We start from the raw sequence: 27,581 nt of genomic DNA, 5'->3' as shown, positions 1-27,581 counted from the left end.
GAGAATCCAGTGTTCTCTCGGATGGGGGCGCAGGTGGGGAATCTGGTTGAATTTGTTCGATCGTGGGGCGCACTTTCCCTGAGCCACGTCTTGGCAAGGGCAGGCGAAGCTCGCAGGTCCCCTTCCGGGCCGCGTCCCAGTTCCTTGCCCGGGAGAGCCCTCGGCAGCGGCCGTCGGCGCAAGTGACAGACGCTGGGGCGGCTCCTCTCCTGCGCGGAGATCCTGGAAGCAGCCGCTGCGCCCGGCCGCTCGGGCTCGGATCTGAGCGGCTAGTCTGAGGGTGGTGTCTGAAACCGGGCGCTTCCTGCCTTTCCCTCGGCCTGGATGCCCGGCTGGCTCGGCGGGCTCCGAGATTCCCGCGCCGCCCCACCCCGCCGCCCGCGCCCCGCACGGTGCGCGCCGCGTCCCCGCCCCAGCCCCACCCCACCCCGTGCCCTCAGGGGGGCACCCCCACCGGGGCGGGAGGGTGGTCCGCCGCGCCCGGTCGCCGAGTGGCGGAGGTGACGGTAACCGCCTTCCCATTTCCGCCCGGCCGGCGGCGCGGCGGCGCGAGTGCCAGCAGAGGCGCGCGGTCCTCCCTCCGCCCGCCCGCGCCGGGGGCTGGCCCTGCCTCGCCGGCGCCTTTTTCCCCCGCATCGCGGCGCCGCTTCGCCACTCGGGCACCGCAGGTAGGGCAGGAGGCTGGAGCGCCTGCCGCCCGCCGCCCGTAAAATGGTCACCTCGGCTGGACAGCTCGCCCTCTTCGCGCTGGGTACGTACGCTGCCTGTGGCGCGCCCGGCGCCACCTGCCCTCCGGGACACCCTGCTTTCCCCTTGTTTCCTCCGTTTCTCTGTCTCGGGGTGTTGTGCGCTCGCGTAGGAGAGGAGAGGTGGCGAATGCTTTTCGAGGCTTGCAAGCTAGGAGGCAAGGGGAATCACTTGTGCCTACTAGGGATTTGGGGAGCCTGTTCCGAAGAGGGGGACGGTCGAGCGCTCAGCCGTTCCCCGGAAAGTGGCCGGCGGGCGGTGCGTGAGAACGCCCGCCAGGGAAGGGGGAGCGGTGTGTGAACGCGCTTGAACTTTAATCCGCCGCGGCTCGTACACTTGCCAACACCTACCTGCTTACCCGACTGCTTCCAAGCCAGTCTTCACCCGCGTATGAAGCGCGTAGAATTGGAGAGGGTGGCCGGGGTCGACCCTCCGGCCAGACCTTGGCTGCTTCCTTTTCGTGCTCTCTGCCTACCCCTGAGCCCCAGCGACCCGCAGATGTTCATCAGCAGCAGCGGCGCCTCGATCTTCTAACTTTGCGAGTTCTGGAGCTTTGGGGTGGGTTTTGGATTTTTGCGCGGATTAATTGTTCTTTTGATTAACTTCTCTGGGAGAAGTGGTTTAAGTGTCAGCCGAGGGCAGGAGTGAAACCCTAGACGGAGTGCTGCCAGTTTCCTTTGAGTTTGTTCTTGGAAGAGAACGAGGGATGGGGGAAGGGAGGGGAAGTTAAGCCGGGCAAACCTGGGCCGGGTGTGGGGAGCCGGTGAGTTTTTCAAAGGTGAAGGTCACTGCCCGGCCGGCTCTTGCCCCTTGCGGCGCCGGGTCTCTCTGGTGTTGAGAGAACAGATTAACAGCCCAGGTGTCCCGGTCATTGCCTAGCTTCCGTGAAGTGAATTGTTCAGTCGCTGTCTCCTCTGTAAAGCAAGTTGCTTGCTACAAGATGATTTATTAGAGCTTGAGGAAAGCTATGGAACCCTTCCCCTTCCCACCACCCCCCCCCCATCCCTCCACCAAATGCCCAGGGCCCCAGCCCCACCCAGTTCCGTGTACAGTTTCAGGGGGTTCACGGACCCGCCCGTAATGAAACGCTGATTAAGAAGTGGAGGCATCATCTAAGGGAAATACGCGGCAGCCGTGGAACCGGATTCCACAGCAGCTCCGAGGTGTACCCTCACCTGAAACTCACCAACAGGTGGCATGACTCCGAGTGGCTTTTTTTTTTTCCCCCTTTTCGCAAGCCTTTTTATATTTTGTATTGATAGTTCTAATTTTAGATTTTTTTTTAAAAAGCAGTTAAACATTACCAATACAGTAGAAGTCTCCTGTATTCGGGTCCCTATTATGATGTTGTTTGCAAATGCTGAAAGTAATAATAATAACCTAACACTATTTGAGCACCTACTCTGTGCCAGGCACTGTTCAGAGTACTGTATGTGTATCAGCTTAGTTAATTTCACACCAACCTGATGATGAAGAAGGTATTACCATCCCCAGTTTATGGACGGGGGAAGTGAAGCACATAGGCCCTCAGTAGGTAGCTGGGTCAGAATTATGAGTGTAGAAGGAATGTTGATATTAAAAGGCAACTTACTGTGGTCACTGTGCTCCCATCTCCTGGACTGGGGACTTTTTCTCCAGGAGAGATGGATGAATACCCTGGAACTTGCTTTAAACAGGGTTTTCTTTCGGATTCACAGGATCTCAGGGCAGTCTCAGGTTATTCAGTGAACAATGAAGCAAGAAACAATGAAAGCAAGCAAATTCGAGGAAGCTTTGTAAAGCGGCTCCTGCCTGCCCAGCATAGGACTTGCCCATGAAGACTGCATTCATTCATCATGGAATTTTTCTCTTTTGCTGGAGTTCAACTTAATCTTTGTTTCTTTCCTTAACAAAAGAGTGTATAAACTTACAAAGATTGATCAACTGGCCTATACAGTTCCAAGCAATGAGCAAATGAAAAAAGTAGAGGAAAAAAAAGGCAAGAGTAATTTACACCAGTGAGGATTCCTTCATATATATATATATATATATATATATATATATGTATATATTAGCCATTAGTTCTGAGCATTGACTACAATTTCTGCCTCCCACCTCACTTTCCACTAGATTGCTGAGTACCCATCAGTGCCACATGCATCTTTATTCTGTACATTTCCTCCAGAGTTGCTTTCCTCTCTAATTTTTCCTAAATTAGTTGAAGGCAGTTCTAGGCCAATCAGCCAGTATTCTGTCAATAATCAAGATCTAGAAAAATGAGGTCTTTCCCCTTCTTCCCCCATGTCCGTGGGGACAATCTAAGAAGGAACTGTTAGGATTCCCTGTTGATTCTTCTGATTACTTGATTGGTGTTTTGGTGGAGAGTGTGTGGAGACTTAATTCAGTGCAACATTGGGAACTTAATCTGGGTTCCTGTGGCGGCTGCCCTCTCATGTCAGGCTCCCCTCATTAGCTGGGCAAACTGCATAGGGTCTTGGCTCCTCTAATCCCAGGTCATCCTGCTGTCCTTAAGGGAGCAAGATGTGTAATTTTGGGCAAGTTACTTAGCTTGTACCTAGTTTTCTTCATCTAGAGAACAGTGATATTAATAGGATCATTTAATATAATTAATGAACCTCAAATGGTGCCTGACACATAGTAAGCGTTTAGTCAGTCATCATGATTGTCACTTTGAACTTCATAGAATTCCAGATATCATTGCAGGTTATGTCCATTCCGTAACTGAGAGAGTTTGTCTTACTTATCTCCCAGTTTCTCACCCTTCCTAAGACAGAAAATACTACCTACACTAAAAACCTTAGAGATTTTAGCAAATCTCTTTTGGCAGATGACAAATTCAAGAAAGTTTGGGAGTTCTCTTGAACCTAGTGAATTCTTTAGTTTTTGATGCAAATATTTTATTTCCTCCTTACTGTTCAGTGGTCAGTTGTTTATTGAAGTCAGCACTAAGTTCTAGTTTCCTTATCTGTAAAGTGGAAACTCTACACACCTCTACACAGTGGGTTGTTATGAGAATCAAATGAGATGGTAAATATGGAAGCTACTTATAAACTTTAAAGGGCTACACACAAAATGACATTGATTTTGTAATATATCTTATAATCCAGAAATAAACATTATTACTTTTATGGCAGCTCTCAGAAGTAAGACTAGATGTAGACTAAAGAAGCATGTTCCCGGACACAAAATGCCATGAAGGATGGGGAGAGAGGAAGCGAGTCAGCTTCCCAGTGGATTTGGGGCAGAGGGACCAGCAGGGGGCATGAAGTAAGCTGGTTCTCTTCTCCATTACATAGAAATGATGTCTTTCAGAGTGAACAGTGGAGCTTTGCCCAGGACACATGTTTTCCTTATTGGACAGTCATAATTAGGGAAAGTTCACTGTGAACAAGGGCTGTAAAGGTGTATATGGAAGACTTAGAGGGCTGAGTTTCCTGTATTTACTTTTCCAAAATTTGGTTTCCTAGGATAAAGTGAAAATCTTTCTGCAAATACTCAGTGTCCCCTGCAAAGAGGACCTTTCTTATAGGAGTAAATGATGCTTCATGTTCCGTGGTAACATACGGAAAATAGATGGTTTTTCCATTAGACCTATCTCTAAAGACCTTTTGAAAGTATAGTTTGAACAGGGCCCTGCTCTTTGGGCTGCTGGCTAAAAGGGACAGGCAGTGGGAAGTGGAGACTGGGTCAGCCAGAATGGAACTGGCCTAACGAACTGGGCGTCTTGTGCCTGCTTCTCCCTCAAAACCTCTGTAGTCTCTTCCACAGCAGTACCCTCAAATCGTAACCACTTGGAGGACTTGGTACCCTGTTGGCTGGGTAGGAGGTGGGCAAGTGTGCCCGCCTAATGAGAGTTCCCCGTGTGGCTTGTGACTGCTGCTGGTGGGGAAGAGAGGAAAAGGATCCTTTGAGACCCATAGCTGTACAGTCAGTGCGGTTAGGGAAGCGTCTCACTTCACCAGGTGTCTTTTGTCTGAAGTATGTTTGGTGTTATAAATGCTGCTGTGCGTTTATGAGCATTATTAAAGGCACTTCTGCCTGTCCTGTTGACCAGAGCTGAGTTAGAAGTCATGCTGAGAACTCTTAACTGTCTACATGTTCTTGTACTTTACCTGTGGAAAATGTGATGATCAACTCAATATTAAACTCCAGCAGACCAACGCTAATCATGTCATGCTTTTTTTTTTGGTTGATCACCAAAAATCGACCATTGTTTTCCTGCCATTTCAAATGTTTTTCATCGTCTCATTTAAAGCATAAACTTAATTCTATGCTAAAGCTAGTATGTTTCAGATTGCTCCTAGATAGTGGATTGGGGCACTTGTATGGTGACTTTGTTTTGCATTTTTTAAAATCTGTGAAATGTTAAATATAAAAATCCTTTTGTAGAATCAGGAAAGGAGCCAGAAATCTAGGCTACTAGAACCATTTCTTAGGAACTCTTCATTTCAAGCATAAATGTATGTTTCCCTTCAGACCAATTCTAAAAATGTGGGTAAATTCTTTTGAAGCGTTATGAATTAGTTGGGTTAAATATGACTTAAATAGTTGTTATCTGGACTTAGGAAAAGTTGGAATTTCATTGAAATCGAATTGTATGCATTTGCTAGTACTTTCTTTCTCTTAAGTCAGAGGAAACAAACTTTTTCTTCACTTTTCTTTTTCTTTTGGATTCCCTGATGGCTCAGGGAGTAAAGAGTATCTGCAAGATGGGAGACTTGGGTTCAGTTCCCGGGTCAGGAAGATCCCCAGAAGATGGAAATGGCAATCCATTCCAGTATTCTTGCCTGGGAAATCTCATGGATGGAGGAGCCTGACAGGCTACAGTTTCTGGGGTCACAAAGAGTCAGACACGACTGAGCAACTAACACACACTAGCCTGGTGTATTACATGCCCAGTACTTTTGGCTTTAACAGTTTGCTGTCCTTAACCTTGAAAATCTTTCAGTTTTCCCCACTTATGTTTGTGAAGTACTTGTAGCTGGTTAGGGCTTCCTCAAGGAGGGATTTGACTCATAACTCCTTTGTGTAACAAGCTTGTATAACTTTGTGGAAATTGCCTCTCCTCTTTTGGTTTTAATTTTTGACATTGTTGACTTTTCTGGCAGGGAACCTTGATACACCTCCATGTCCTGTCTTGAACTCATGTGGGTTGGTGCTTGCCCCCTCTTCCCTGCTGGTTTGAGGGCTTCTGGAGGGCAGAACCCCTGGGTCTTCATCTTTGCCCTTGGCACCCGGAGCACAGGCTGACCTTCCAGGGAGACCAGTGAGCATTTGATGACTCCTTGGGATGCCCTGTGCTGAATACTCCAAGCATAGACTCAGTTGGCAAACACTTGGCTGGGCAGGTGACACTTATCCTGAAACGCTCCTTATTGTGATCATCAAGGTTGGTTGCATATAAATGCTTGGATGCAACTTGTTTTCAGATAGTGTTTTATTGTTTTTTAGTAGATGATGATTTGTTTTAGACTGCAAAAGCTCATTTTTTCCTCTGGAACATAGAAAATTTAGGAAAGCGTAAAAGAAAATGTATTTTAATGGCCTGTAATTCTACCACCCAAAGATAACTATGATTAACATTCTGTTGCACAGTCTGATGGATGAAAGTATGTGTGTGTGCATGCATGCTTATTTGTGTCTGACTCTGCGACCCCATGGACTGTAGCTTACCAGGCTCCTCTGTCCATGGGATTTTCCAGGCAAGAATACTGGAGTGGGTTGCCATTTCTTCCTCCAGGAGATCTTCCCCACCCAGGGATTGAACTGGCATCTCCTGTGTCTCTTTGCATTGGCTGGGGGATTTTTACCACTGGGCCACCTGAGAAGCCTTCAGATAAATGTATAGATCAATAAATATTCTGAAAAAAAAAAATCTGTAAAAGCTTGTATGAATTCTGAGGGACTCACACTGTTTAATTTATTTGCTTTTTAACTTAAAAATCTTTTATAATAAAGCTTTTATGTCATTAAATATTCTTCCATAACATCATCCATAGTAGCTGGGAAAAATAATCCCTTGATTGTGTTTACTATAATTTTGAAATCCTTTGACCATATAGATTCTTCTTATTTCTCACTGTTATGAATAATCCACACACTGTTATTGGGAATATAAATTGATACAACTTTTCTTGGAAGTCAACGTGGCAATTGCTATCAATTTTAAGTGGGTATAATTTGGGTCATTGATTTCAGTTTTTGATATATATATTTATATTATACTTATATAAATACTTACCTGAAAGTACAGAGAAAAATGTAAATGATGGTGGTTGTTGACTTGTTTATAACAGTGACAAGTTGGCAGTACCACAGTTATAATTTTTTTAAGGCGATTCCTTACATAGGTTTTTTAATATATGAATATAATGATTTCCTATGTTCAGTTCAGTCCAGTCTCTCAGTCATGTCTGACTCTTTGCGACCCCATGAACCGCAGCACGCCAGGCCTCCCTGTCCATCACCAACTCCTGGAGTTTACCCAAACTCACGTCCATTGAGTTGGTGATGCCATCCAACCATCTCATCCTCTGTCATCCCTTTCTTCTCCCGCCCTCAATCTTTCCCAGCATCAGGGTCTTTTCAAATGAGTCAGCTCTTCGCATCAGATGGCCAAAGTATTGAAGTTGCAGCTTCAACATCAGTCCATCCAATGAACACCCAGGACTGATCTCCTTTAGGATGGACTGGTTGGATCTCCCCGCAGTCCAAGGGACTCTCAAGAGTCTTCTCCAACACCACAGTTCAAAAGCATCAATTCTTCAGTGCTCAGCTTTTATAGTCCACTCTCACATCCATACATGACCACCGGAAAAACCATAGCCTTGACTAGACAGACCTTTGTTGACAAAGTAATATCGCTGCTTTTTAATATGCTGTCTAGGTTGGTCATAGCTTTTCTCCCAAGGAGTAAGCGTCTTTTAATTTCATGGCTGCAATCACCATCCACAGTGATTTTGGAGCCCAGAGAAATAAAGTCAGCCACTGTTTCCCTGTTTCCCCATCTATCTGCCATGAAGTGATGGGACCAAATGCCACGATCTTAGTTTTCTGAATGTTGAGGTTTAAGCCAACTTTTTGACTCTCCTCTTTCACTTTCATCAAGAGGCTCTTTAGTTCTTCTTCACTTTCTGCCTGTGTACCTATTTTCAAAAAATAAAGGTTTCTTCAAAATTTTAAATTCAAAAAGGCAGGTTCTAGAACTAGATGTATAGTATAGGGCTACAGTTTGAATTGATTAATTTTTTATAACAATTATATATTAAATTTGTAAGGCTAAAGTCAAGGAACATAAATGATAGAACAGAAATTCTTGTGCATAAATGTTTGGCTCATCTTTGATTATTTGGGGTAAGTTTCTAGAAATTACCCATCTTTTCCACTAGCAGTGTGTGAGTGCTCACTTTTGGGGCCCTTCTATAAGCAGACATTAGTTCTAACAGTGGACAACTTGATGGGGGGGGGGCGGAAATCTCAGCCCAGTTTCATCTTTAATATTGGTTAGAGTAAGTTTGTAGGTCATCTTGTTATTTGCACCTTCATCTTTTCAAAATTTTTCCTATTGATTTATCATCTTTTTCTTAGCGCTTTATAACACACTTTATATAAAAAGGTTATTAATACTTGGTAAGTAGTCCCCATTTATTGTCTTTTACTGTTTTGTTTAGGGTATTTTTGACATGCCTGTTGTTTTTGTTTTTATGTAGCAGAAACTATAAATCTTTCCCCTTAAGCTTTCTACCTTTGCTTGTATAATTAGGAAAACCTTCCCTATCTTCAAATTCTTTTGTGGTCTCATTATGTTGAACTATTCTACCTATAATTTGTTCTAATGTGTAGTGTGAAGTCAACTCATGTTTTTACTTTTTTAAAACAGTCAACCAATTAATAGTCTCAATTGTCATTTGTGGAATAATCTATTCCTTCCTACTGTGGTTTGAAGTTCCATTTCTTATCACATGCTAAATCCTTCTAAGTACTTGACTTTGTTTGTGAAATTTCAGCTCGGTCCTTTTACTTTGTGCTTTTGTCGTTATTCTGAACTTGCTCATTCATGTAGTCTACAAATTTTCACTGAGCACCTATTCTGCACTGTAGCTGCTTCTAGGTACTAGGAAATCAGCCAAGAATGATTTCCTGTTTTCATGGATCTAGTGGGTGAGACTTTTCCCCCTGATTTGGTTATTGATGATATCTAAAAGCTTTTTAGATATCTGTGAATTATATTTACACTTGATCCCTGAACAACACAAAGGTTAGGGGGCCAACACTCCAAAAATCCACCTTTAATTTATAGTTGGCCCTCACATCACAGGTTTCTCTATATCCAGGGTTCCCCACTGGCAGACTCAATCAACGCTGATCATGTAGTTACTCTTAGCGACCCCATGGACTGCAGCCCACCAGGCTCCTCCATCCATGGGATTTTCCAGGCAAGAGTACTGGCGTGGGGTGCCATTGCCTTCTCCGAGTTCTTTGGACCAAATGTAATTTGTAATAGGCTTTGTTAATTTTAATAGTCCTGCAGCTGATTCTCTGAGGTTCCTTGCATCATGTGATCTTCAATAGTGATAACTGCCTCTTTCCTTTTCTATTTTCATCTCATTGCACATGTGAGTGCTCAGTCCATCCGACTCTTTGAAACCCCATGTACTGTAGCCTGCCAGGTTCCTCTGTCCATGGGAGGATACTAGAATGCGTTGCCCTTTCCTCCTCCAGGGGATCTTCTCAACTCCTTCATTGACAGGCGGTTTCTTTACCACTGAGCCACCTGAGAAGCCCTTTCATCTCATTACTTTTTCTTATCATGCTGGCTAAAACTTTTAAGAACAACACTATTTTTGTTAAAGCAGTGGCTATCCTTGTATTTTTCCTACATACTGTAATGTTTGTAGCTTTTAGCAATCAAATAATGGACTGATTTTTCAGTTATTTATATATAATATACATATGTATATTATGTATATTTTTCTATGTGTATACATACATATAAACTTTCATGTTAATAAAATATGCTTCTCTTCATAAGTTACTAAAAGATTTAGTATTTTGATTTGATTTTTAAAGCAGGGGAGATAATGTGTTGGATTTTTTTTTTTTCCTGAAATGTTTTGAGGATATTTGACTCAAATAAATTAAAGCCATTCTTTTAAATTCTTGGAATGAATCCTTCTTGGCCATATGTATTATTCTCTGTATCTACTGCTAGATTTGATCTATTTGGACCCTTTTTTTCTTTTTTTTAGGTTTGATATCAGTGTTATGTCAGCTTTATAAAATAAATATTAAATGGTTCCATCTGTTTTATTCTGTGGAGTAGATGAATTATCATGGAAATCAAATGTTGCTGTGAAGGCTTGAAAGAAATTGCTTATGAAACTTCTGAGTCTGGTCTGTTTTTAGTGGTCAGTTCAAGTTTTCTACTTCTTGAATCATTTTTAGTAATTATTTTCCTCACAATCTATTCAATTCAGATTTCTAAAGCTTTAGCATAGATTAATAAATGATCTTCTTTTAATTAAAATTTTTCCTTTTGCACCTGCAACCTCAGTTAACATGGCTTTACCAAATATGAAACAAAAATAAGTACTTTGGCCCCCAACATACATCGTTAATTTGTTTTTCTTGATAATTATGAAAACTTCATTTTAGTCATTAACCAAGTTCAAGTCAAAGTTTCATATCTGATAGTTTATTTGCATAAAGGCATGTCCAGTGTTGTTATAATGAGGTCATTTCTGATTTGGATGATGCATGGCACGATAACTTCTAGCAGAGGCTGCTAACTAGCTTCCTGATGGTTTCTTAAGCTTTAAAAAGTTCTGTTGTTGTTCCGTCGCTCAGTTATGTCCGACTCTTTGGGACCCCGCAGACTGCAGCACGCCAGGCTTCCTTGTCCTTCACCATCTCCTGGAGCTTGCTCAAACTCATGTCCATTGAGTCGGTGATGCCATCCAGCCATCTCACCCTCTGTCGTTCCCTTCTCCTCCTGCCTTCAGTCTTTCCCAGCATCAGGGTCTTTTCTAATGAGTAAACTCTTTGCATCAGGTAGCCAAAGTATTGGAGCTTCGGCTTCAGCATCAGTCCTTCCAATGAATATTCAGGATTGATTTCCTTTAGGATTGACTGGTTTGATCTCCTTGCAGTCCAAGGGGCTCTCAAGAGTCTTCTCCAACACCACAGTTCAAAAGCATCAATTCTTTGGCGTTCAGCCTTCTTTGTGGTCTGACTCTCACATCCATACATGTCTACTGGAAAAACCATAGCTTTGACTATGTTTTTAAAAGTTTTAAAACCTCCAAAAACACTGTTGTGTTCATTAGATGCTATTGTAGTGTTGGAACAAGATAGGAGATTTCTATTGCTTGCTCATTTGCTTTTTGTTTATTGATTGATTGATTGATTGATTTGCTTTTAAGATCAGTACTTCCAGTTGAAAAATGTTGTGTTCTTACAAAGAGACCATGTCTTCATCTTGGATTTTAGGGCTTTAATCTGAGTTTGAACGAGGTTAGTAAACAATTCTCCTGGGTACTTGGAGACTAGGCATACCTTGACGGCTCTTTCGTCATCTCTCTCCAGGGCTGAGGCCCTCTCTGTGTAATTATTATATTTCTAAGAGGCCTGGGAGATTAACTGGCTAAATGGCACACGTAATGTGGTGACACAAAAGCGGCTGAAGCTGATAAACGAGAGGTTTGCAATTACACACACTATGCTTCCCTCTGCCAGGCCTTGGCAACCGGGAAAAGACAAACTTCGGATACTTTTCTTGGCTGAAAGAAACCGCGTAAGACCTGTAACTTTCACCGAGGCCGTGGCTCTGAGGAATTGGCATGGGAGCTGTGGAGGAACGTCACCTGGTCACTTTGTCACTGATCCCAGCCTGAAGCTCTGGGCTCAGGAACCTGTCACCTTGGGCGGGTTTCTGGGTTACCACTGCTACGTTGAAGGAGCACCTCAACAGGCTGGTTTGCATGCTGTACACACTCCCTGCCAGCACATTTGAACAATGACAGGTGGGTTTTTGCACATAGCAGACCTTGGGTGTTATAGTTAAGGTTTTGGGTGATGACTCATAGGTCCCTGAACTAGAATGTAAGCAAGCCTGGGACCTGAGCATTTCTTTTAGCGAGATGAGGTAAACTCACAGATCATGTAGGTGGGGAATCCTTCTGGATCTGAACACTCCCTAAACCTCATCAACCACTCCTGTGTCCCCCCTACAAAGAAAAACCCCCAAACAAACACACCTTTTGTGCTGACCCGAGCAAACCACTTATTGTTACCAGAACACGTACACCCCCTGGTTGCCACCTCCCCATGTGGGCCACTCAGGACACCCTCCTTCTCTGTCAGCCTTGCTAAATCCTACTCATTCTTTTTCCACAGTGAAATAGAAAATCGGAATCTATAAACAAGAGTCTGGAAAACACCCTCACATTCAATTCACCAGAGACGTTCTTTTCTGAGGCTTAACGGCCAGGGCTCTTACCATATCTCTTTCTGTGTGTGGTTACAGATTTATTTGTATATTCACTCTTTTTCCTTCAAAAATGGCATTGGGTATTTTAAAGTCTGCTTTTCACTTACGTTATATAGGGAAAATGTTTTTGTGGCAAAGATACGAATATGTCTATCCATCTATTTTTAATGAGTAACACATTCCATTAAACAGCTCTGGCATTGTTATTTATTCTCCCGTTTTGATAGAGATGTAGGGTGTTTCAGCCTTTTAAATACTCAAACCTGAAATTAAAATGTTTACAGCTAAATTATTACCAGCATCTTTGAATTATTTACTATGATCAAATCCCCAGAAATGGATTACTAGGTCAAAAGGTACACACTTTTCCACCTCTTAATATGTTTTGACAATCTGCCTTGAGAAAAGGCTGACGAATTCATACTTCTATCCTGTGTACGAGTGCCTGTTTATCAGCAAACTTGCCTATGATGAACATTATGATTTTTAAGACTTTGCGAATTATGTTGATTAAATGATATCTCATTTTAATTTGTATTTCTTTGGCTAAAACCAAAGTTTGCTACAATTGCATGCTTTTTCATGTTGAGTATTTGAATTTATTTTCTTGAGACTTATCCATTTCTGTCCTTAGGTCATGTTTTGGGTAGGTGAGTTATTTTCTCATTGATTCATAAGCAGTTTTTTATAAAAGGTATATGAAATATTTTCCTTGTTTGGTCATTTTGCTATTTAAATTTACATGTGTGTATATTTGGGTTTACAGAAGTATGGTTCTGTTTTGGTTTTTAATTTTTAAGGATTTAAAATTGTTTCATTATTTCTTTGTGACGTCTACTTTTGTCTTGGAGTAGGAAGAGATTTTCTATAACTCTCTGATCTCTCATTTCCTGTATACTTTCATGTTGCTTTGGGGATTTAAATTTCACTTCTTTGGGAGTACATTTTGGTTTCAGATGTGAGATAGGAATCTAACTTGCCTTTTTGTCAAAATGATCTGGTTCCTCCAACACCATTTGTTGAATAATTTATTCTCTACTCACAGATTTCGAATATTTGCCACTTGAGACTTTCTTAGGAGTACTTGAATCTGTTTTTAGAGTTTCTGTTCAGTTCCATTAATCTGAGACTTGTCCTGTCATGAACCATTCATTGGGGCTGGGAATGTGTCCTTGCCCTAGGAAGCTGGGGCAGAAAATTCGTGAGAAGTAGGCAGGCATCCGGTGGAACTTGGGTCTCACTATCCCGAAAGGTGTGATGAGCTTGTCTCTGCCCTCCTATTCTTTCTGGAACTTTGTGCTTTGTAGGAATTTGGGATCACGAGGCAGGCCTGTGGTCCTCCATGTGACATTCAGTCCTCCATGTGACATTCAGGTTAATAAAAACCATATATTTTCAGGTCCACTTCTCAAACAAGAGTACCGGGGAGTCTGCCCTGGCATACCTAGAGCCACGGACAAGCCTGGCACATCTCCTAGGATATAGTAAAAGAAATAATTAAAGAATCAGAAAAGAGCTTCACTAGACAGGCGCAACATTGTTTTCTATATTAAAACAAACCCAAATATATTAGTGAATAGAATGCAAGATTGAAATATCAAAATTAGTTCTCCAGGTATATGTCTTCAAATAAATTGTGACTTTTAAATTTTGATTGTTTCAAGCTGTGCCCCTATACTCTAGAGGAACAGGTATGAGTTCCTTCTCTTTGCCATCTTGGGGGTTTTCATGGAGAAACTTGAGAAGTACTGTCCCAAGTGGATGACTAATTTTCAGATACTTAGAGTGGGGCAGAATAGTAACTAAAATGAATGACTTCACCATTCTTCTGCTTCCGTTGGATATAATTTCCCTTTCTTTTTCTAAGTTTCCCTAAGGTAAAAACTTAATTATTGATTTTAGATCTTTCTTCTTTCCCAACATAGTCATTCAATGCTAAAAATTTCCCTGTAGACTCTGCTTTCACCTCATCCCACAAATTCTGATGAGTTGGTTGTGTTCCAATTTTTTTTACTTCCAGATACTTTTGACTTCTCTTGAGACTTCTTCTTTGACCCACGTTTTATTTAGAAATGTTGTTTACTCTCCTGTGTGGGGGGGTTTTCTGGCTATATTTCTGTCGCCTAGTTTACCTTCTTTATTGTCTGAGAGCAGGCATGGTATGATTTCTATTCTTTTCAATGCCAGTCGTGTCTGACTCTTTATGCCCCCATGGACTGTAGCCCTCCAGGCTCGTCTGTCCATTAGATTCTCCAGCCAAGAGTACTGGAGTGGGTTACCATTACCTCCTCCAGGGCATCTTCCCGACCCAGGGACTGAACCCTCCCTCTCCTGCATTAGCAGGCGGAGTCTTTACCACTGAGCCATCTAGAAGCCCTTCAATGTGTCCCGGTATGTTTTATAGCCCAGAATGTAGTCTGTCTTGGTGAATGTTCGTGTGAGCTTGAGGAGAATGTGTATGCTGCTATTGTGGAATGAAGTAGCTCATAGATGCCATTATATCCAGCTGGCTGATGGTGGTGGGGAGTTCAATTATGTCCTTCCTTCCTGCCTGCTGGATTTGTCCATTTCTGAAAGAAGGGTGTTGAAACCTCCAGCTATAATAGTGGATTCATCTGTTTTTCCTTGCGGTTCTATTCATTTTTGCCTCATGTCTTTTGGTATTTTATTGGTAGGTGCATACAGGTTCTATATTGTTACGTAACTTCATCATTCATTAATGCTTTTTTTAATGATTCAGGATCTCCCAGCAGCTAAAGATCTTCACTAGTAAACTCTTTCTTCCCATGTGGTGCCTATGGTGCAAAACTTGCATTACTACCTGTGAAATGAGGAAAGTTTCCTTCCTGGCTTAGATACGCAGATCTCAATTTTAACTTTCCTTGTGGGGAGAAAAAAAATATAAAAGGCATTACTCCAAGTTCCTGAACTAAGGCTCTGTTAGGATCAAGACAGTGGGACCTTCTTTGATTGAGGGCATCCTTTCAAATCAGTTCTTATTTTGAATGTAGGATGTAGAAGGTTTCAGTGAATTGCTTATGTCCCTTTGAGACATCCTTTGAGAGTTAGAAATTTACACATAGGAAAGTAGCATCATCTCACTATGTAATATGAGCTTATGCTCTTGTGAAATGCCCCTTTCCCTTACTGTGGAATAAAGGGGAAAATAAAAGCTCTTCTGACTCAATTGGATTTTTTTTTTTTTGGATTTCAGATAAAAGGCAGAACACTTTTCTTTTAACAGTGATAACAGAAGCAGTTGGAGTATCTCCTCTGTCATCTCATGTAATACATCCAAGTGATCAAAGGGTTGTGATTTTGGTGAACTGGGCCTGACATAATGTTTATTCTTAATTCACCCCAGGAAGCTACTTTATTCACTTACAAAGCCAAAGGATGAGTAACAAAAATAAGATCTGACAGCTCAAAGTGAAGGATGCTGCATGTTTGGTTAGGTTATATTATACTTGGATTGTTCACTTCAGCAAACATTTAACTGTGTATCTGTGTATCAAACCTTGTGCTGAGTTTGGTGATATTAATTCAGAAGAAAGCCATGACTAGCCCTCGCCCCCAGCCCCTGAATTCTTTGTCGATTGCAGCAGAAGCAAACGCAGGTTTTCACAATATGACATGAGATACACAGTGAACACCTTTGGCTCAAGAAGAGAGCTCTTGAAGGAATTCCCTGGCTGACCAGTGGTTAGGTTTCTGCACTCTCATTGCTGAGGGCCTGAATTCAATCCCTGGTCAGGGAACTAAAATCCCACAAGCTGTGCAGTGCAATCCCTGCCCACCCCCCCCACTCTTACCCCCGCCCCCCACACCCTTACCCCCACCCCCCACCAAAGGAAAGTTCTTTGTATGACAGGGCATGGGAGTCTTCAAGAAGCTAATGGCCATCACTTAGAACAGTGATGGGTAATTTCTCTAAGTGCCTCTTATACAGAGTCGGACACGACTGAAGCGACTTAGCAGCAGCAACAGCAGCATTAAACAAATTCCTTTAACCCATCTAGCAATCCTATGAGATATTGTGATTATCTCCATTTTATAGATGAGAAAACTGATAACACAAAAATGTTAAGAGAATTGCTGAGGCTCCTCTAGCCAGCAAAGGGCAGAACAAGGATTTGAACCCAGGACCCTTGCCTGCTATCCTGGTCATCTCTCTGTTCTGCTTCTCTGTGTCATCCATGGAAGGCTGTGGCTCCTGAGGGGCCTGGCTTCACTCCTGTGAGGGCGTCATTGTGTAGCAGACATTAGGTGTAATCAGACTTTCAGCCAACTACTCCTCTAAATATCTACCGTATTGACAGTCGTTGCCATGAAGGCCAAAAAGAAATATTCTGCTTCCCAAAGCATGAAATAGAAACAAGTGTGGTAGTTGTTCTCCCCTTCTTTAATCAGAAGTTCAGTTGCCCAGAAGACAGATAATCACAGGTGTGTGTGACACGTTTTGTTGCGACCACGGAGCCTCTAATAATAAATTCGCTAATAGAGGCCTGTTTGCATTTCTGCCACACATTTTTAAAAAAGTGTTTGTCTTAAAGGGCGATCTCTTTTGTTTATGCAGGCAGCCTGTCTCCAGTGGGTGGTGTGCCTGAAAGTCACAGTGCCTGGGCGCTGCAGCCTGAAGGCCCCTGCTGGGGGGCTGGCTTCACTCTCCTCACCCTCCTTTCACGCCTCCCCAGTTGACATTTCTCCCAAAGAAAGAGCAGAAGGTGAAAGAGTCTTCAACACTTTTACTTTACATTTTTAGTTCCTCTCAGTCCAACCACAGATAGAATCTGTGTTAGCAGGTTTGCTAATAGCTGGCTCCACTTGCAGACTGTTCACCCCAACTGCAGTGATGACATATACCCACAGACAACACAGGCGTCTCCATGGACCTGATAGAATCTCAGATCAGGACGCAAAGAGCATTTACTGTTTCAGTTGTGTAGGAACTTCCTTCATTCAGCTGGACTTCCCTGGTGGCTCAGACAGTAAAGCGTCTGTCTACAATGAGGGAGACCTGGGTTTGATCCCTGGGTCGGGAAGATTCTCTGGAGAAGGAAACGGCAACCCACTCCAGTATTCTTGCCTAGAAAATCCCATGGACGGAGGGACTTGGTGCAGGCTACTGTCCATGGGGTCGGGCACGACTGAGCCACTTCACTTCACTTCATTCAGCTGGCAGCATTTTCGATGGCCTTTGTACCTCTGAATAGGTGGTTGAGTATCAGATGCTCAGGTGTGGACAGTCTACAAGGGTTGATTAAAGGTGATTTTTTTTCCCCATTAGGTAAAAGTAATGCAGTCAGATGCATTGGCAATCAGTTTACGACTAAGACACAAAGCAGCCAGTGAGACACACCACTTTTGCAGTGAGTGACCTTCTGGGGAAAAAAATATATATATATCTGTATCTTGTTTGAAGGACCTTATTTGATAATCTTTTTCTAAAACCATCTCTTCTTAATTGGTTTGTAAATCCAAAGTGTTCAAAGTAGGTTGCTTCTGCTGTGGTGGCACCCCTCAAAACAACATTGACTACTTGGGAATTGTGTAAAAGCCCATCCAAGCTGGTCATGGGGGAGAAAAAGCTGATTTTTTAACTGAGTCAGGGAACTAAACTCTCTCCCGAGAGTTACCTGCGCAGATAGTCACTCCTTATAAAACTCCTGCTGTTCTCAGAGCAGAAGGCCTGCTTAAATTGTCCACAGGTCTCCACACTCAGCTACAGACTTTCTTGATCTTTGTGTGTGTCATCTAATCTCTTAGTGACCCATCATCTAACATTTCTTCCTCTGGTTGATGCTCTTTAGTTGTGACATTCAATAGGAAAGAAAAAAGATTCAACATTTTTGAAACAGAGCAATCCTTTAGGCACAAAATGCCTTCATCTTTTCAGCTTGCAGTTCAGAATCCAAGGAACCAAAATTGCACAGGGCTGGTGTGTGATAACAAGGCAAAGACTTTGGTGAAATAAGCCTAACTGTTTTCTAGCAGGAAGAAAATAAATCTGCTTCACCATTTACACATGTGCTTCACTGACTAATCAGGGAGCAACACTTCGTGGCCTGAAGCAGGGAGAGGGTTCTGCTCCAGTGGGTGACTATTCATGAGCCAAGGATGGAGAAGCAGCCCCCACTGCTGGGAGCTTCCACAAGCCCGCCCTGTGGATGGAGAGTTTATCTGAGCTCCCAGTCTTGAGAAGTGAAGCACTGGACTGTGTGGGGAGGCATGTTTTTAATCCTAGAGAAGAGGCTATGATATGCAGCTTTCCTTGCAAAACACATACTTCCTTAAACGAGGCAAGTACTGGCTGCCCTGCTGAATAGGGGAGAGGGTCAGGCTTAAGGAGAGACCACCCCCTGCCAACCAGGTCTCATTCCTGAACATGTTGTAACCCCAGAGGTTAGTCTTGGTTCAACCAAGAGTCTCCCCTGGGGGCTGTGATGTCATCTGACTCTGCTACAGGCAGAACAGAAATAGGCAAATGGCCTCACTGTTTGGCCTTCAAGATAAAGTAGTCAGCTTTTATGAATAAGCATGTTTTGGTTCCCAGGAAGTGAATTAGGAAGTGTTAAATCTGCATTGTTCTAACTACCTAGCTCTGTGCTTTTCTTGGTTGTTTCCACCTTAACCTCTTTTATGAATGGTTCAGTCACTGTTTTCACCTGGGATGTTTATCACCTGAGCTATTTTCAGAGGCTTTACAGGCGGAAATTTTCTGAAAATCTACCAAGGTCTGTTTAGTCAAAGCAGTGGTTTATCCAGCAGTCATGTATGAATGTGAGAGTTGGACCATAAAGAAGGCTGAGTGCTGAAGAATTGATACTTTCTTACTGTTGTGGTGGAGAAGACTCTTGAGTATCCCTTGGACAGTAAGGAGATCAAACCAGTCAATCCTAAAGGAAATCAAGCCTGAATATTTATTGGAGGACTGATGTGGAAGCTGATTTTCCAGTACTTTGGTCACCTGATGCAAAGAGCTGACTCTTTGGAAAAGACCCTGATGCTGAGAAACACTGAAAGCATGAAGAGAAGAGGGCAACAGAGGATGAGCTGGTTGGATGACATCATCAACTTAGTGAACATGAGTTTGAGCAAACTCCAGGAGATAGTGAAGGACAGGGAAGCCTGGCATGCTGCAGTCCATGGGGTTGCAAAGAGTCGGACACGACTGAGTGATTGAACAACAACAAAAGGCTTTGATTTATGTTAAAACATTTTGCTTTGAGAAGGTGAATAAATTGGTATGAATAGTTACTGATGTTCTCAGGTGCTGTCCCCTTATCCTGGGAGAGAAGGGATGAATCCACTTTCACCTGTCATCATACGAACAAATGGCAGCTTACTCCATCGACAATAATTGTGTGCAGGGATATGAGAATGTGTGCCTGTGTTTCATCTAGAGGTTTCATTTCCTACTTCTTGAGCTTGTTTTTCCAGCTTTCCTCTTGCCCCTATGCTCAGCTTCTGCAGTGCCTCACATAATCCTAACATTTAATGGTTGATCCTTACGTTTTTACTGATGGCAAATAATTTATGCCGAGTCTCTTTTAATCTCTTTTCTCTTCCTCCCTTCCCCTCTCCACCTGTCACTTTCAAAACATCATTGACAAAGCAACAGATATTTTTTGAGCTGAAGTGGGAAGTAGTTCCATCTTCTGGGCTAACCATGATCATTTGAAAGTGTCTGTTTCTAAGGATTTGGAGGTTGCATCTGAGTTCAGTTGGAAATAGAGCTGTGATCAATTAGTAATGTCTGCTGTGGGTCCAGGCTGGAGGTGGTCTGACATCTGCAGGTATTTCCATTCCTGCTTGAGATGGTGGGTCATTTTTTCTTAAGAATGATAAAAAGGCATGCGTCTCTAAGGAATTACTTGAAGATGTTCTTACTTCTGTTGCTTATATGTCCTGCCTTTTAAGTAAGTATTCATTTTTGGCTGCGTTGTGGTCTTTGCTGCTGTGAGCGGGCTTTCTTTCTCTAGTTGCAGTGAGCAGAGGCTGCCCTTCTTTGTGGTGCATGGGCTTCTCATTGCAGTGGCTTTTCTCGTTTCAGAGCATGGGCTCTAGGTGTTGGGACTTGTGGGCTCTAGAATGCAGGCTTAGTAGTTGTGGCATGGGCTAAGTTGCCCCACAACATGTGGGATCTTCCTGGACCAGGGACTGAACCCATGACTTCTGCACTGGCAGGCAGATTCTTAACCATTAGACCACGAGGGAAGTCCCTTTTCCTGCCCTTTAAAAAATACAGTACTCCAAGTTTTAAAAGGTGTTCCATAAACCTAATATCATAACCATGCCAAAGTACTACTGAGTCCTGTTAGGCAGAATTAGCATCCAGCAAGGCAGAGAGCCTATGGGCATGTGGGCTGGTGTGTCCTCCAGAACATGGGGTTATTTGCCTTCCTTCAGAATAAGAAGCAGAAAACCATAGGTATCTCTGGACAGCAAAGCTCTGTGTTGATGTTCACATCTGCCTATCTTGGGTGCTTGTTGCGTTATTAGCAGGAGTGTTTTGGCTGCCTGTGAGTAAGAAGGGAACACTGACATCTTGCTTTCTTGGAACAAAGGACTCCTTTCCCTAGACAGTGTGTGTGTGTGTGTGTGTGTGTGTGTGTGTGTGTGTGTGTGTGTGTAGCATGTTGTGGCACTCCCGCCCAGCAGCCATCAGTATCCTTAGACCCACATCAGTGGGGACAGCCGTCTCTGTTCAGTTGTCCCGCACAGATAAGAAGGAAAGTAGAGAGAAGGGCTGTGTTCACACTGGGCATAGAGGTTGCGGCAGAGGCAGGGTGTGTAGGCAGAGAAGCCCAGAGCAGATAGCAACCTCTGGGTCTGTAACTTTGCAGCTGGACATGCCCTGGTCGCAGGTCAGCTTGAGCCTGTTCACTTTGCTCCTGTGTGTCCTTCACTCCTGAGTCTGGGATGCTATAGGCCAGCCCACGGTGGCATCAGAGGGGTGTGTGGTGAGCAGGATTAGATGCTGTGTGAGCCTCTAGAAAGCCTACCTAGGGCACACTGTTGTTGTCTGCATGCTAACTTATCCTGGATGTTGAATGTGAATCTCACAGGAAAGCCATGGACTGGGATTCCTAGGCCCTCTCTGGGGATGAGCAGGGCCAAAACCTTCATGCCAGCCTGTAGCATCCTGGAGGACCTTTGGGGGTAGTGGGCAGACCCCAGACAGGAACCGTTAATGAACACCCTTTAGAGCTATGCGAGAACATCACGACCAAAATGAGACTGATTTGTGTGGCTTTGGTGCTTTCGAGCACTGAGCTTGCTAATGGGTTTCTTCAGACCTCTGTCCTTGTTGACTCATCGACTTGGTATTTTAATTTTGGGGCGGGGTGTGGGGTGGGGTTGGAGATGGGATACTCCATCTGAGGTGGTCAGGAGAGGTTTGTGAAGACACTGATGTTTGAGCTGGCCTTGAAGGTAAAGAAGGAAGGGAAATGGTGGAGGCAGAGATGGGGTGGGGAGAGGAGGTCCCACGCTCGGCCCTCCTGCGCTCCCAAGTCCTGCTGGCTGTTTCTGCTCTCCACCTGACCACTCCTCACACCCTCTCCCACCAGGACTCTGCGGTACCTTGTCCCCACTCCGCCAGCTTCCAGCCTTGCCTCTGTAAGTTCTTCCGTTCTCAGCACCCCGCGTGATGTCTCTAATCAGACGCTGTGGCTCCTCTTCTCAAAACCTTGCCGTGGCTGCCCAGCTTGGAGTAAAATTCAGGTTCCTGCGCTCCCCTGAGAGACAGCATCCCTCCAGCCTTGTTTCCCACCACTGTCTTCTTTTAGCCGCACCAGCCTGCTTGCCATTTCTTGAACGTGTGAAGTTCAGACCCGCCTCAGGACCTGTGCATCTGCCTTCCTTCACTTTGACTGGTCTTCCACATACTTGCAGGACTGCTTCCCTCGTTTAATTCAGGCCTTTGTTAGACGTCACCTGTTCAGAAAGGACATCTGTGATGACTTTATCCTTCTATGCACACACCCATGATGAAGAAAATGCTCCAGTGTCTGCATCATTTCTTGGAGAACTGTCATCACAGCAAAGTTCTGATGGTGTCTTCTTATTCCGGAATGCAGGAACCTAGATTCCACAAAGTCCTTCAAAAGCGCTTCTGCTCAAATAGGGATTCGAGTCTCACCTTCTTTGGTTCACGATTGCCAGACATCTCTGTTGCACTGTCTCCCAGGTTTGGCTCAAAAAAGACCTGAGTTCATTCAGGAGGTTCAGGGCCGTCTACAGGTCAGGCACTGTTCTAGGCACTTGAAATACAGTGAACCAAAAAAATCGTCTCTCGCCCATCCCTGCTTGGTGCCAAGAAGACAGAAAAATAGGCAAACAAGCCTACAGGAAAATGTCAGGCTGTGGCAGTGGAGGGGATGGGTGGGGAGCTTCGTTACCTTGCAGGTCGTCGTCACAGAAGGATGCTTTCACGCTGTGGAAATGCCTCCATTTCTCTCTTATTCCTTTCCTGCCTGAAGTGTGAGAAAGGAAGTATGAGGAAGGGGAGGATGGACCAGCTCTCTGTGATGGTAGCTGCGTTTTGTTATGACAAAGGCTGTGCTTGGTACCCACGTGGGAACCCCCCTCTTGGATGTAGCTGGAGGGTCCAGAAGCAGAATTAAACCATCCTTCAGCAACTCTTGAATTCTGCCCCCTCCATCTCGGAGCTAACTGCTGGCTGGCAACAGATTGAAAGCTGTATTCGTCACTTGCCTCATCTGAGGGAGCATCTAGAATGCATCTGGTTTACGTCAGAAACCACAGAAGCAAGGCTGGCTGCTGGAAGCCAGGGCACTGGATTTCCTTGGTTGTTTCAAAAGCTGCTCAGATTCCTGGCAGTGCCTATCAGCCTCTCTATTGAAAGTCTTCTCTGGAAGACTCTTCACCCATTGTTCCTCCCTTTCCTCCCCTCCAGGTTCCTATCTGCCTTATCCATGGCCTATTTCCAGAGGGTTTTCCCCTGCTTCCTCCCATCCTGACATGCCCCCAGTCTGAGAGTGAGACTTGGGGTCCAGGTGGCTCAGCCTAGTCCGATCAGCCACTGATCAAAGCTGCTCCCTGGCAGCCACTATCAATACACAGTTGTCTAACAGACTGTATATATTGGCCTTGCCAGGTCTTAGTTATCTTGCAGCATATAGGGTCTTTGACCTTCACTGTGGCTTGTGGGATATAGTTTCCTAAGCAGGGGTCGAACCCGGGCCCCCTGCCTTGGGAGCATGGGATCTTAGCCACTGGACCACCAGAGAAGTCCCTAGACTGTATTTTTTAGAGCAGTTTCAGGCTTGCAGAAAAGTTGAGCATAAAGTACAAAGAGTTCTCGTCTACTTCCCCTGTTACTAACATCTTGCTTGAGTGTGGCACGTTGGTTATAATCAATGAGCTGATATTGGAACATTATTTTTAATGAAAGTTAATGTTTTTTAACTAGAGTACAGACTAAAGTCCCTCATTTACAATAGGGTGTATTTTTTGTGTTATGCTTTCTATGAATGGGGACAAATGGGTGATGATATGTATCCACCATTGTATCACACACAACAGTTTCACTGCCCTCAGATCCTCTGTGCTCCCCCTGTTCCTCCCTGCCTCTCTCTCTCTCTCTCATCCCAAACCCCTGGCAATGAGTGATCTTTTCCCACTGTCTCCATAGTTAGGTCTTTTCCAGAATGTCATGTAGTTGGAATCACACAGTCACAGTACATAGTCCTTTCCGATTGGATCATTTCACTTAGGAACAGGCTTTTAAGGTTACTTCATGTCTTTTTCCAGTTTGAGAGTTCATTTCTTTCATTGTTGCATAATATTCCATTGTCTGAATATACCATAGTTTATCCATTTGCCTGCTGAAGGATATTTTGGTTACTTCCATGATTGAGTAATTGTGAATAAAGCTGCTATAAATATTTGTGTGTGCAGCTTTCTGTGTGTGTGTGTACACATAAATTTTCATTCATTTGGGTAAATACCAAGGAGCTTGATTGTCAAACCAAATGGTAAGACTATGTCTGGTTTTGCAAGAAACCACCAAGCTGTTCTCCAGAGTGGCTATACCATTCTATCAGCTGCTTCTGGTTCCTGTCCCACTTCCGCTTGGACGAGTCTGATTTTTCTGGGCAGTGCTTCGGAGACACACTGAATATTCCAGGGATGCTGTCCACATTCTTCCTGTCATTTCCCTCTTCTTGCTAGAGCTAAACCATCTGAGCGGAAAACTTCCTCTTCCCTCCCTCTTTTCCTTTGCTTCACATCTCCACCGTCCCCCCGCCCCAAAGTTAACAAGGTAGATGGTGATGGGCAGGAGCAGGCTTGGTAGGTGAAAGCTACCATACTTCCCCAGGGTGCACTTTTTTCTTTCTTTAAAGTGATTTAAGTTGACACCACTGAGAGGTACATGATGCTCTTCATCCCGAAACTGTGGGGTCAGGCATGCCTTGTTCCTCACTGATGTGTCTCTAATCAGTAAAAGAAACTCTTCCTATATGACTAAGTGCACTGGGGGCATTCACTGAACAGCTTTGTATTGTGTGGCCGAAAGAACATCCATTGGCCAGAGGGAAATACTTCAGGGGCTCTGAAGTCAGGCAGTGGACCGAGAGATAGTTGCCCTCCTCGCCACGCCTCCCCTCCTTCCCTCCCCAGGCCCCCAGGAGTCTGTTTGGAGCCCTGAGACTATAAATCACTGGGTGCAGGTTTGTTGGCAGCTCGTTGGTCTTGTTACTTTATAGGCTGGCTTCCTATTGTGCAACCCAGATGCTCTGGGTTATTATAGAGAAGCATAGACATGAACGCAGCATGGAGGGAATTACTGAATGTCAGGGAAGGAAGCAGCCCAGTTACCTGAAGGCAGGCTGATCCTGCAGTCCACTGTGAGCTCCCCCAGGCCGCTGGCAAGGCTTTCCTGAGCCGCCTTGTCCGTTCATGTGCCGCTGGCTTATTCTGTCTCCCTTGAGTTTTGGGTGCTTCTGCCCACGTGCAGTTGGAGGCTGAATGACCTATAGTTGAGAGACTTTCCATGCCTGGGTCCATAATTTCTCAAACAGGGTGCACTGTTAGTCTCTTAAGGAGGACAAACTCCTATGCATCACAGCAATTTAGCATCCCTGCTCTTATCCACTAAATGCCAGGAGAGCCCCCATGTCATGTGACAGTCAAAACCTACCCCACCAGTTACCAGCTGCCCCCAGGATGCGCTGCCAGTGGGCAGAAGCCCTGGGCTAGGGGTGGGCTGGTCAGGGTCTCCTAGTGAAAGAGGGTTCTCTGAGTGCCTCTTGCCCTCTTCTCCTCTGGGCCCTTCTCACAGCTGGCACCTGCTCTTCTCCTCCGTGCCCTTCTTCATCTCCCCTCTTCTCTTCCTCCTCCTCCCCCTCACTTTCAGAGGAGGAGAACTTAGATCTCTTCCCAGCCTGCTTTGTGATGCAGGGTTCCAAGAACTTCAGGGTGTTTCCCCTTTAATTCTTGAAAATCCATCTTCATTTGAGCTCTGCTTGTCAATCAGTGGTCTTTATGCAGTCAGGTGAGTTCTCCTAAGGGGTGTTCTGGAGTCAGCTCCGAGAACCCAGAACACGACGGAGGCCTGATGGTGGCAATGAGCATTGGTGCAGGGCTGTCCCCTCTGTCCAGGCCTCCGCCAGCCTCCAAGGCCAACGCTGCACTGATCTGAAATGTGGCCAAGTCCCACTGGTGTTTATCTTGGCTCAAACCCCAGCCTCACGTGCCTCCTGCAGGGTGGTTCTGGGGTGTCCAAGCCGAGTGGTGGGAAGGATGAGTTTGTCATCATCACGTGGAGGAAGTAGGGCAGAGTTCAAGGATTGCTTGTGTTTTCACCTCCTCCCCTCTCGTAGCCTACTTCTAAGCCACTGGTGGTGAGTGGTGTGCATTCGTGACCTTGACAGAGCTGAGGGATGGGTCTGCCTTTGTTGGGGCTGCCAACAGGCTACCTCTGCTGGGCTGAGGTCTGCACAGGCCATTTGGGCGCCACCACAAGGCCAGGGGAAGCTGGGACAGGGCCAGTGGGCCTCCGTGGAGGGGGTGGGGCTTGGTGTTTGATTCCTGAATTTGCTGGCAGTTGTGGGACCCTGGCCCTGCAGGGAGTGTCACTGCGTCTCCCACTGGATCCCAGCCCTGAGTCTGGTCCACTCTCCCACTGCTTCTTTCCTCAGGGACTCTGGGAAAGCTGAGCATGGCCCGCTGCACTGACACCTTGATGCCTCACATGAGGGTCAGTCAGCTGGAACAGGGTGTGAGCACCTCAGCTTGTCACAGCTTCCTGCAGCCTCGCAGGTCGGTGCTGGGAGAGTGTGTTGGTGATTCAGCAGCCAGGAAACTCCAGGAGAGCTCAGTCATACTTGCCCAGCTGCTCTGCAGTCCCCATCAAGGCCCTTGGCCCGCCAGGACGGGAACAGGGCCTGTGCAAGACGAAGTTTGCCTCAGTCCCCAACCCTGGTCTAGGATCATTGATGAAGCTTCAACTCTGCTTCCTCCTAACAAGAAAGAGCGGGGCATGGATGGGAGTGGGCACAGGGCCCGTTTCACCCAGAGGAGATGCTTGGTGCATCCTGGTTAACAGTTTTACAGAGATATTTTGCTCCTGTGTGCTGTCTGCTTTGCGGGATGTCGGGGTGGGGGTCCTCTCAGGTCGCCATATTAGCAGGTAGCACTGTGCTGTAAGGCTTTGACCTGGGTGAGGGTTGGGGGCAGCAGAGAGGAAGGTGTGTGTGTAGCCGTGTGAGGCATTGCATCACGCCTACCGGGCCTTAAGAAACAAAGGTTTCTCAACCATGCAGCACCCACCTGCTCCTGCCATGGTCTCTACAGCTTTCTCATTTAGTCATTTCTTTTTCTTTTTAATTTATTTATCTTTAATTGAAGGATAATTATAATATTGTGTTGGTTTCTGCTATACATCAACATGAATCAGCCATAGGTATACATATGTCCCCTCCATCTTGAGCTTCCCTCCCACCTTTTAGCCCATCCCACCCATCTCAATTCAGTTCAGTCACTCAGTAGTATCCGACTCTTTGTGACCCCATGGACTGCAGCACCCTAGGCTTCCCTGTCCATCAGCATCTCCTGGAGCTTGCTCAGATTCATGTCCATCAAGTCGGTGATGCTGTCCAACCGTCTCATCCTGTGTCGTCTCCTTCTCTTCCTGCCTTCAATCTTTCCCAGCAGCAGGGTCTTTTCTAACGAATCAGTTCTTTGCATCAGGTGGCCAAAGTATGGGAGCTTCAGCTTCAGTCCTAATGAATATTCAGGGCTGATTCCTTTAGGATTGACTGGTTTGATCTCCTTGCAGTCCAAGGGACTCTCAAGAGTCTTCTCCAGCGTCACAGTT

General features: G+C 44.9%; 1 protein-coding gene across 2 annotated transcripts in view; it reads left to right on the top strand.

The window, feature by feature from the left end:
- The first annotated feature begins 478 nt into the window (after positions 1-478).
- TGFA (transforming growth factor alpha) overlaps positions 479-27,581 on the top strand; it is a 112,330-nt gene continuing 85,227 nt past the window's right edge. The window contains exon 1 of one of the 2 annotated variants that reach the window (XM_069583636.1): positions 479-751. In XM_069583636.1, the coding sequence (XP_069439737.1) occupies positions 712-751 (40 nt within the window). In that variant the 5' untranslated portion in view covers positions 479-711. The remainder of the gene's footprint in view (positions 752-27,581) is intronic. The other variant, XM_069583635.1, reaches the window with a different exon arrangement.

The sequence above is a fragment of the Ovis canadensis genome, chromosome 3, assembly GCF_042477335.2.
Source record: "Ovis canadensis isolate MfBH-ARS-UI-01 breed Bighorn chromosome 3, ARS-UI_OviCan_v2, whole genome shotgun sequence".
Taxonomy (NCBI): domain Eukaryota; kingdom Metazoa; phylum Chordata; class Mammalia; order Artiodactyla; family Bovidae; genus Ovis; species Ovis canadensis.
The sequence above is the reverse complement of the archived record's forward strand: the minus strand, read 5'-3'. Positions and strand labels throughout refer to the sequence as shown.